This window comes from Emydura macquarii, unplaced genomic scaffold, assembly GCF_026122565.2.
Source record: "Emydura macquarii macquarii isolate MOO-44397 ecotype Brisbane River unplaced genomic scaffold, CSIRO-AGI_Emac_v2 contig_3113, whole genome shotgun sequence".
NCBI lineage: Eukaryota > Metazoa > Chordata > Testudines > Chelidae > Emydura > Emydura macquarii.
Window position 1 is genome coordinate 4,580,737 of NW_027133250.1, and position 11,924 is coordinate 4,592,660.

The following is an 11,924-nucleotide window of genomic DNA, read 5'->3' on the forward strand; positions in this document are numbered from 1 at the left end:
TCCCTGTCCATGTGCTTCTTCTGTGCTGACTCAGAGGGACCCTATCTGATATCAGCAAGGGGGATTTTCAAAGGGACTTTGGCTTTCAGTGGGAGCTAGGCACCTAACTCCCATAGTCCTTCTAGAAGCCCCGCCCTCTCTCTATTCTAAGTCAGTCATTGGCCTTTTTCTGAGGCTACCAACAAAGGAAACAGCATCCATAAGATGGAGGTTTTGTTCTTTTGACCCTTTTCAACAGTGAATTCTTCCTTCTCTTGCTATCAGTACTCAGTCTTAATGCAAAGTTAAACGAAGCTCTGCAGGCCCTACGTCAGGGGGCATACTGGGGGCTTATGTTGGTGTGACAGAGCAGGGTGTGGCTCTGTACATTGGTTGTGGAAGGAATTTATTTCAGAGATTGCTAACACCCATTTCATGGGCAGGATGGAAGTTCTGTGGCTCTGCTTTTACTCCAGGTCCACCACATCACCAGACACGAGAGCAATCCTCTGCAGTACTGGCCTTTGACTTGTTTTTTTCTTCACTTGGCTGGGTTTCTTGCTGTCTCGCATGACAACCCCACTTCCTCACATGTTCAGTTCCCACCCAGTGATGGGTCTGGGGGAAATGAGTTGACTCTTTGGTTCTGCTTAGTTCTCCAAACAGCCTTTCAGTCTCCCCCATTCCTCAGGATGCAGTTGCACAAAAGCCAAATGACTTACGGCACAAACTGGAGCAGCCATAGGACAGCTCTAACTTATGACAGCTAGAATGTTTCCTTAGGGCCATTCCACCCATCCCGGAGTGCATCATGCTCCAGGTCTACCCCGTCTTGCCCTCATCAGAGCTCTTCACTCTACCCGCACCACTCCCCATATGCCAGACACGTGAAAACTGGTAGTGTTAAGCTTCATTCATTGGCTTTATATCAGCTGAAGATTCCCTCTGGCTGGGGGCAATTCTCATCAGCCTATTTCGTGCTGAGTTAAGGCCCCTTCATGCCATACAGAAAGCAATCCTAGGAGTGACTGAGCATCTGGCCCTACATTTGTAATAAAAGTCACTGTCAGCATCAGCTGGATGGGATATGGACCAGCATGGAGGATAGGACCATCAATGACTATGAGCCAAGATGGTCAGGGATGCAGCCCCATGCTCCAGTTGTCCCTTAACCTCCAACTGCCAGAATCTGGGACTGGATGACAATGGATCGATCACTCAGAATTGCCCTGTTCTGTTCATTCCCTCTGAAGCAGAAGGCACTGGCGCCTGTATGAAGACAGGATGCTGGGTTAGATGGACCATTGGTCTGACCCAGCATGACCAATGTTCATAAAAAGAAAACCCACAGAGAACATGTCTGAGCACAGGAGCACTGAGAACCAGAAAATTAAAAAGTAGTATTAGGGGAATAAATAAACCAGCATCCCAGATTAGATAGCAAATTGTACTTCTTTCTGCATGAACAAAGGAGCAGAAAGGTGGCCTAGGGAAGGTCTTCCCACCCCACGGAGTCCCCTCAAAGGGCCCAGCTGTCTAATTACAAACCAGTGGGTGAAAATCACACCTGCACAAGGATCAAGCACCACTTTAATCCCATTTAAGAACTCAAAGTACATCATAAATGGCATTTAAAGGATGCACGGTCCTTATGCTGGCCCTCTGCACATTGAGTGAATTTCGTCCAAGTATGCACCATGCCGGCACTCATTTGTGACCATACAATAACAGCCCATTAGGCACATGTAAGGAAGATGAGGACTGAGCCGGAGACACATTTCAGTTCCTAGCTTCCAGTGGGTTATTAAAATTAGAAAAGAAAAAGTATTTTAAAGACCTTGAAACATAAATGTCTCGCGAGCTGCCCCCTTTTGCTGAACTACTGCTGCTCCAGTTCCTTGGATTCTGTCTATTACTGTGTTAAATGAACACGGCTGTTGGGGATATGCTTGTGAGTTGCTAAATGCTTCACCTCTTTTAATCTTTGGTCTTGACCACTGGACCTGATTGAGGGCTGGTGCATAATAATAAAGATCAAACATGAGGGCATGAATAATTGACATTTGAGAAGCATGGTAACAGGGCACATAGGATGCCCTGTGAAGAGTGTGTTTGGCTCACATTTATACACATCTTTATGTAACACACACAAACACAATTTATTTTACAGAATCGTAAGGGGCCTTGAATTCTGTTTTATCGTCTTTTTAATTGTTTTCTAGTTTTGATTTTCCTATTCCCAGCTGTTAAGTGATCATGTTTCTTACAGGGAAAAAATAACAGCTGTTTGTTATTGCACTCTGAAAAGGTTCCAGGAGCTGGAATTTAGAAGCCCTATTGAAAATTCAAGTATTGTGCTTGTTTTGATCCAAAAGAGCTAAGGCAACACAGTTGGGAAATGTTAGCGATGGTTGAATCTAAATAGGGTCAGAGTTCAGACAAGCATCCCATTGTTCAGGGGATAGATCTTGGCCTTACTCAAGTCAATGACAAAACACCCATTAATTTCAATGGGCTCAGGATTTCACCCAGGATGTGACATTACACAGTTGACATGAGACCCTGCAGATCATTCAAGTACCTGCTCTCCCTTCACAACCGGATCTACTGTCCCTACCGAGTGACAGATCTTCCTGGGAAGGAAACCCAGCAGCTTGTTACAACTAGAGCTCGTCAGAAAATAGTTTTCCTAGCCTGCAAACATTTCTGAGATTTCAAAAAAATGTTCCCCTCCAAAACTGTGACAAAAAGTCCAAAAAAGAAGTTGACTTTTTTTGTGAACAACAACAAAAATGTAATATGGGTCAATCAAAACATTTTGTTTCTATGTCAACCATTTTTAAAAAGATTTGACAAGTTATTTTTATTGTCAGTTTAAATTTCAAAACCAAAAGTCATTTTGAACCGAAAAACCTGAATTTTTCACTTTGAAAATGTTGAAATGAAACATGGACAATTCTGAACTTTTCTGTCCCCCCTCCCACTCCCAACTTTGTTTGTGAGATGAAAAATGTATTGAAATTGACCCTTCCCTAGGAAAAGTTTCACTTTTGATGAATCAATATTTTCTGACAAAAAATATTTCAGCCAAAAATTCCCAACCAGCTCCATTTACTCCCCTTCTCCAGCACTGGGTCTGCTTTTCAGTGGGTGAACTTGCCACCAGGATATAAGTGCTGAGAACGTGGTAAGTGGGTTTGGGCCCCATTTTGGAAACTTTCTTTATCTTCCTCTTGGGTACCTCTTAAACCATGGTTTCTAGGCCTGGGGGTCATGACCTCTGTGGGAGCAATGAACAGGATTGAAAGGGCTTATGACAGTCCTCCCTTCTGGAAAAGGTTGTACAGACGCTGAGAATACATTTCTGTGACTCTCTGCTTGAGATGCCCAGAACCTGAAGCCACTGTGTACCCCTCCATCTCAGCAATTTAAACTGTGTGCCAGTTCCCTGACGCACCAGTCTGTCTGCCTTACCACCAAACACCTCGAGACTCTGCCAGTCTAAACTTCGTCTCGCAGATAATATTAAGCAAAACCCAGTTCCCGAGATCCCACAGAGACATCCCTCTGTACTGTCCAGTCCCTCTCACTGGACACTCACAGAAATGATTAAGTCTGCTGCATCCAAGGACACAGTACATGCAGCATCTGTTAGTTTAGCTGAGGTCCCATACTTCGGTTTAATATACAGCACTGAGATGGCTTTGTAATAAAACAGGAATAAGTGTATTAATAAAGAACACAGATTTGTAATTCCAAGCAAGAATGAAAGAGAGTGAGAACAGGGTTACAAACAAAAACAACACCCTTGTTAGGACCTCAAACTTAATTCTAACAACTTATGTCTTTGCCTAAAACAGTTTCTCACTTACATCAATCTACTAGCATCTCCCGCACTCCAGGAAAGGGGAGTCGACATTCACAAAATCAAAGAGTGCTGGTGCCTTTGCCCTTCAGTGATGGATAACTTAGGGATTCTCTCCCCTTCTTTTTATAATCCATTAAACCTTTGAAATGTGTGCTTCTGAAGTGTATGCCCAGATAAAGTTCTTCTCCCCTGCTGTCTCTCTCTTCCTCTTGACTTCCTATCCCCCTGTTGACTCGTATGTAAATGTAACTTCCATTGTCACCTTGCTCTATCTACACTGGAGACCCAGGCAAACAGGTAAACCAATGTTCCTGTGCCTAGAACAAAGATGTTCAAGTGTACTCCAAAAACAAACGTATTTCCTCCAGAGCACATACACAGCTCTTTACACACTAACCATACATACATCACACAATAATATTAATGACCAGAGGGGTCACCTGCTTCTATAAAAGACCTTACCCAATGCACTTTTATAGTGCAATAATAGTGGATACAGTCAGTTGATTCAATTGCTTAATCTTTGGGGTTCACACCCTTTGTCCTCCCCTGGACGGTCTGGACCCTGATCGTCAGAGTTGCCTGGAACAGACATTTGTTTTGCTGGAGTCGTTGTGGGATGATGACAGTTATATAAGGCAAGTGCACTAACCCACTATACCGCTACCACCAACTCTGCCTTCTGAACAGGCTAGAGGAGAGTCCCAAATAAAGTTCATAGCGAGCTTCAGCCTTTCCAGAATTCAGCTAGGGCCCTGATCCACCATTTTGGCATGGCTCCACTGTAGTAAGAAGCTTGGATACAAGTCCCTAGCTGAGTTTTCCCAGATTTATAGGGATTTTGCTTTGGGTCTGTGCCTGTAATTAATATACATCTGTATCTATCTATCTATCTATCGAAAATTCTCTTGGGGCTCTGTGATAGCTCAGTATGTGCTCTTGTATTTTAGGTGGCCTATTCTCAGGCTGAATGCTCTACATTAAAGGGCCATAATTGCACTCATTCAACAAGATCCTACAGCTGGGGGATTTGAAAGCCCAGCGACCCCACATGCAAATGATGTGGGTGTTCTCGAGTGCCCATCTTTGGTCTTATTTGTGTCCTTAGCGCCATACAGTGTGGGTATCCCAGTTTGTATGCAGGCCACCTGCAGGGCGAGATGTGCTGAATTCAAAGGGGGATTTACAAACGGGCTGGATTCTTGTTGCTGTTACAGTGAGATGGCGGCAGTAAGACTGACACTCTTTGTTGTTTCCAGGCATTAAGATGTTCGCTGTGGGAGTGGGCAATGCTGTTGAAGATGAATTAAGGGTAATTGCCTCAGAGCCAGTGGCAGAGCACTACTTCTACACGGCTGATTTCAAAACCATGAACCAGATTGGGAAGAAACTGCAGATGAAAATCTGTGATGGTGAGTGGGGGAGAGGACTGGAGGATACATACAATTAGAGATTAGAGGTGGAAAACATTTTGACCCCCAACAGTAGGCGAAAATACCCTAGAGGCTGTTCTGGGGATTCCTGTCCAGCCTGAGGCTGAAAATGTTGGAAATCTTCTCTCCTATAGTCTCTACGCCATCTGCGTAGACTAAAGAGTTCCATAGAGTCCATGAAAGGTTCAATGTGAACAGCCAGACTTTGGGTGTGTTAATCTGAACCAGAGCAAACCTCTGGAAGCTCACTTATCTCTTTCAATTTTCCTCCCTTTTTGACCCACCCCTTTTCTTCTATTTTTTCCCCCTGTTCTTCTCCTCATTCATTTCTCTGTAGCATCTCAGATCTAGTTAGAACAGATCTAGTTAGAACAGATACCACCTCATTCCATGTAGAACTCTTTGCCTGATCCCCAGAGACTTTTGAGTAGAACAATGCAATTCTGAAAAATTGAAGAAAAAAAAAATCATTGAGTTGAACCAAAAAGGAGATTTTTCAAAATGTTCAGTGAATTTGAAGAGTCAAAAGAAAATGGTTTGGGGCTGAATGAAATGGGTTGAAACATACCTGATGATGATAAGCTAAATATATTGAGCTCATTGAGTCTAACAAAAAGAAGGTAAAGGGGTGTCTTGTTTACAATCTATAAGTATCTCATGGGGAATAAACATCTAATAAAGGGGCTCTTCAATCTAGCAGAGAAACGTATAACATGATCCAATGACTGGCCATTGAAGATACACAAACATTCAGACTACACCTCATTTCCACATTTTTACAGTGAAAGTAATTAACACTGATCAATTTACCAAGGTTTCTGGTAGATTCTCTCCCATTAACAATTTTTAAATCAAGATTGGATGTTTTTATAAAAAAATAATCTGCTTTAGGAATTATTTTGGTGAAGTTCCATGTCCTTTATTAGACAGAAGGCTGGAGTAGATGATTACAATGGTTCCTTATGGCCTTGGAATCTATCTACTTAAAAATGTTTTTGATTTGCTTTTTAATCAAATTAAAGGATTTTTTAAAGGAAAAGTTGTTTTGAACAGAAAAAGCAAAATGTTTCATTTAAAAAATGTCAAAATGAAATGTTTTGAATTTTTCTGGATTGATTTTAAGTTTCTTTTCCCCTTACTGAAACAATTTGGTGAAAACATGAATTTGTGAAACATTTGATGTCACCAAATCAGCATTTTTCAGAGAGGAAAAAACAACTTTTGGCTGAAAAACTTCACCCAGTTCTACTCTTGATTAGGTAGACTCTCTGGGAGGTGGCAGCGTTCTCAGACTTTTGGGAGAGGAAATCTCTGGTGTGGCTCCTGAATGCCTCTTTCCAGACAACCGAAGGGAGTTTCTGGACAGAGCTGAATCCAGCCCTTCTTGGCTGGAAGTACAAGTTGGTCCAATATGGAGAGGCTTTGAATGGAAGAACATACAGGGATTTCTGAAGAACTGATCGATCCATTGCAATGGACAGCCTCCCTTCAATCCAGGAGACCCCAGTGAACAACAATAGCCAAGCTGGGCTTCTAAAAATGTGTACAATGAGATATTTGACTCACAAGGCCCTAGAGAGATATAATGAAAGACACTCCCTCAGTGTAACAACTTGGCACTTTCTTTCAAAGTCCAGGTGTCTTGTTGTCTTCTTTTTCCTGCTAGGTAAATGTGCTTTCATCCCATTATTATATAGAGCTACTTAGCATTGATTGTACTGTTTCAATTCCCTAGGGATCTCTGCCAAAGTATAATCTCAGCTCTATTTCCTACAGGTGTGCAGCTGCATTTGAAGTAAATAGGGTCATTGCAACTCAAAGACTTCTTTGTTTCTCTAGTCACAGGTGCATGGGTCAGTAACTACAGCGATGGTCCACTTGTGCTAACCAGAATAATTCTCACCCCTAGTGATTCCTCACACACTTTTTTTTGCAGATTCATACACACAGAGTCATGTAACTTTCTCACTTTTCCTGCCAACGATCAAATGTGATTTCTCAGGAAAATGCTTGCTAAATTGCCAAGAGTGAGCTCAGCACCACACAGTGTGATAACTTCCTGGGGCATAAGACTCAGGAGACTCATGTTCTGATCCCTGCTCTGCTACAAACTTTCTGCGTGAGCCTGGGCAAATCAATTCCCCTCTGTGCTTTGATTCCTGTGAAATGTGGCTATTCGTCTTTCCTTACTTCACAGGGGAATTGTTATGTTAAATATAGTGCAGCATTACATCCTCATGGCTGATGTAGGCTGAATATATAAACAGGGAAATGCCCTCTAATGACCTGTGGGGCAGTCTTCCATTTGGCCAATTAAAAATGGAGGTGCTCAGACACAAAATAATGGAGGCCATCGGTCCCATAGGCAGAGTCTAATTAGAGCTGATTGAAAAAATGCCAATGAATTTTTAATCAGGAAATTTAGAAAATAATTTTTTTTTAAAGTTCCAGATGAAAAAAAAAAAAAACAAACCTGAAATCAAATGTTGGAAAAAGTTCTATTTTGAAAAAAAAACATTTAGTAAAAAAAATTTTAAAAGTGTTCAGAAACCAAAACCTTATTTTTTAGAAAACAAGGATCTAGAAATTGTAACTGAAAGCCAGGAATTTTACTGAAAAAAAATTTTGGTTTCTAATTTTTCATTAAAAATGCAAAAAAAATGGAACTTTTCAACCAAAACAAAAAAATTTCCACTAAAAGGTTTTGTGGGTTTTTTTTTTTGTTTGTGTATGGGTGTGTTTTTGTTGGATTTTCTTTTGGGGGGGGGGGGCAGAGGGGAAGGTGTCAATTTTTGCATTGAAAAAAAAAAAGTCAGCCTGCCCAAATTATACTTTGCACTTCCGTTATAGTGTTTTCGACTGAAAGTCTCAGCATGCTTTTAAAACATTAATTAATTAAAACATCGCAGCCGTCCTGAACTGCAACACCCAGGAATTCCTCTAGGGGGCTCCATCACTGACACAGAAATGCTGGATGACAGCCAAGATTCATGTCTTTTAATTGGCCAGCGTCAAGACTCAATTTGACGACATTTCTGTTTATCACACGATAACTCTTGGGCACCATAGCTGATCAATTCCAAAAGTTCAGGGAATGTTCTAGGCATGAATAAGCAGAACCCTACTGATTTTGCTGATAATCAGAAAAGCCATTTCTGTGTAATCAGAATTTTAGAAGCATGTAGTTAAATCATTAACGTAATAAAAAAATGTGGATAACAACGCTCGGCCTACATAACCAAAGAAGCATGCAACCCTCTAGTTATTTTAAGGTTAAATACAGCAATAACTATTCAGAGAATCTGGCTGAATGATGTATTGATTGCCTCCAGACCTCTGGCTGGAAAAAAGGCTTTCACTTATTTCACCATGGTTTAGGCTTTGATGTATTCCTTTCTTGCTCTGTCTGATGGCTGACTCATCATCACTTTTGTTCTCTTATCCACAGAGAAGGACCCCTGCGAATGTAAAGCCATTGTGAAGTTCCAGACAAAAGTAGAAGACCTCATAAAGTCACTGACACAAAAACATATCCTTTGGAAGCAGCCCATTTTCACAACGTCGTGTGTTGGGTTCCATTTTCAGAGAGAGTGTATTAGCCAGACTTTCCAACCAGGGAGGCAGATTAGTCCAATGGTCAAGAAACTGGAGTAGGAATCAGGGGGCTTGGGTTCTGTGTTAAGATTTATGACATACAAAGAGAAGTTAGATAAAAACATAAAATACTCTTGCTAGAAGGCTGCAATACACAACACTGTTTATTACTTAGAATTCAGCACAACACCTGAGAACCCCAAAACAGAGATACACAAAGCAGGCTGCTGCCTAAAAACAGTGATACAGTCCAACCCACCTTCCTCTAGGCTTTGTCTGCCTGTGGACTGACTCTGATCTCATGCTTCCCTACAGAGCCCTCTAGACTGCAAGCTGAATCAAGAAACCCTTTAGAAATTAAAGGGGCTGCCTACAATTCCAACACTGTTTTCAAGTACACCACAGTCCGTACGTAGATTCTGTATGGACATCAACAAAGAAGGCAATCCCTGCCCCAGAGAGCTCACCTTCTCCAAGACCGATGGGACACAACAGGAAGACACAACAGACAGATAGGCTGGACCAATGCCAGGCAGCAGTGATTCACAAGCAATGCAGCAGAGATAGGGTTTAAGGTGGGATTTGAAAGAGGTTATGGTGGCAGCTTTAGGGATATTGATGGGGATTTTTTTCCCATCCGTATGAGGCATGTTTTGTGGCACATGTAAGATCCCGATATTGCAGGACATGAGGTGATGTGAGGCACGAGAGTGGGAGCAGCAGGCACTGGAGTGGGAGTTAGCCGTGGAAGGCTAGACAATCAAAGGGAGGGACTCGAAACAGGATTGAGGGCTCCTGCCAGATCAGAGAAGGGAGGTTCTCAAAGAGCCGGTAAGTAAAGAAGCACGCAGGAGTGGGGGAAAGAGGAGGGAAGCGGGCAGAACAGAGTCCATGAGAGGCCCTGCTTCAAAGTGCATGCTAAATACAACTCCACCAGCACTTCATCACAAGGAGACACGGCTTTAAGCGTGCAATTGATGCCTTTTCCTGTTGAGTCAATGGCAAAACTCCAATTCACTTCAGTGAGAACAGCATTGTGTTGCATTGTAGAGAATCCTTCAATTTAGCAGACAAGGGCAGAACAGGAGCCAGTGGCTGGACTGATGTTGGAGAAATTCCAGCTGGAAATAAGTTACAACATTTTTTACAGTGAGGGTAGTTGATTAACCACAGGGAGAGCTCACTGGGGATGAGGTAGATTCTCCATCACTTGGTGTCTTTCCACCGAGACTGGATGTCTTTCTAAGTGAGATGCTATATTTCAACCCCAAGTTACTGGACTCCACAGTGTCGCTTAGGCGGTAAATTCCCTCCTCCATAGGTATCATTGGGTGAAATTCTTTGGCTGATGTCATGCAGGAGGTCAGACTATACCCATGTTCCTCACTTGGTGGCTCACAACCCCCAGAAGGGACACAAAAGGCAATCATAGGGTGCGAGGCATTGAAGATTTTACGACAATCTAAAATAAAGAAAATCTCACACTGCAGTCCTCACACGACCTTATCTTTTAAGGTCATCATCTCAAAACACACACAAAAGCATTGTTACATTTTTTACTTTTGCTTTTATTGTAAACGTAAGGCAGTCATAAAAAAGTTTGACTTCGAATACTGGGTCACCAGCCTGAAAAGGTGGCAGAACCATGGACTAGATCATCACAACAGGCCAGATCCTCAGCAGACATACCCCAATGTATCTCCATTCACTTCGATTTATGCTAGGTGAGGATCCAGCGTGTAAACCACTGAAGTGCATTGTCATTTTTTCCTTAACTCTTGCTCACTGGAAGCTGTGACAAAAAGGATCGCAGCCCTGGAAAACAAGATCATCTAGACACCCAGAGCACGATTATATTTCTTCTTCCTAACATAATACAATTGTGCCAGGAGACCTTCATGTACACGAAGGAGCAGCTCAGCCGCAGCGCTACATCCAGCTTTCTAAATTTAAAAAATACCTCTAGTCTAGCTGCATTCTTCTAAAAAGGAAAGATTATAATGGCAGAGCAGACATCATATTAAAGGGCAAAGCACTGTGAAGCACTGCGTGCCAAAATGTGTTAACGTCCCTTGCATCCTTTAGTATGCGTATACAAAAACCCAGAAATCTATTTTTTAATCTAAAGCTTAATATATTTTGTTACTAAGTACTTGATTATGAGTTCTGTGAATCCACGCTGTGTTTTTCTGCATCTTTTGGTTCTGTGCGTACTGTAATTTTATTTAAGAGTCAAATTGGATTAAAAAGCAACTCGGATCCTGAGTGTGAAAAAAAAAAAACAAAGATGACTGATGCGTTATTATAAACACCAAGCATTTATCCGTAAGTAGGTGAAACTAAGCAGTGATTATTGAGTGTGGCATTGGAGATGTGCTAGGATGGGACACCCCTGCGGCCAGATTCGCAAAAGTAAGCTAATTTCTAGTCAGCTAATACCCTTACAATGTTTTGGCTAGTTAGCACCTGTCCCATGTTTGGCCTTCCATGGTGAAGTCCTGAAATGCACAATGATCCCCGCCATACGCAACTTTATATTACGCAAGGCAGTGCTATCAGCATCAATCCCATGGGAAATGCCGCTACCCAGCTGCTTGGCTCTGTGGTTCTTTTCATCAACGTTCTAAAAAAAAAAAAAACGCAGCTCAAAACAACCTACAACTTTATTAGAATCTAAGACAAATGCAAGGTTCAGGCAGCATCTCTGATAGCGGCTTACAATGCAATTAGGGCCATAGGAATTATGATGCCCTCTCTGTCTTCAGGGCACCAACTCCCTCTCCAACCCCATGTCTAGAGGCATCTCTGCTTTTCTTATGTTGATGATCTCACTGTGCTTGACTTTTAGACTCATTCCCCTTCCCCAGGTGGTGGTGGTGATCCAGGCAATACAAACACCCAGCATGGTCCAGAGATGTCTGACGTTGCCTGCCACACCCGGCCCTAGTCTCCGTGGGTGATGAGGTCTCAGCAATGCATGCCACATTACGCATCCCTCCAAATGTGAGCATGAGTGGCTGGGTTTTGGAATTATTTTTTTTCCTATCAGA

The 11,924-nt window shown here is 42.3% G+C and overlaps 1 protein-coding gene across 1 annotated transcript in view; it reads left to right on the top strand.

The window, feature by feature from the left end:
- The window catches only part of MATN1 (matrilin 1), a 37,721-nt gene extending 27,011 nt beyond the window's left edge, over nt 1-10,710 (top strand). Inside the window, exons 6-8 of the mRNA XM_067530717.1 lie at nt 5,107-5,259; nt 8,729-8,809; nt 10,661-10,710. Of these exons, the coding sequence (XP_067386818.1) occupies nt 5,107-5,259; nt 8,729-8,809; nt 10,661-10,710 (284 nt within the window). The remainder of the gene's footprint in view (nt 1-5,106; nt 5,260-8,728; nt 8,810-10,660) is intronic.
- The last annotated feature ends 1,214 nt before the right edge of the window (nt 10,711-11,924 follow it).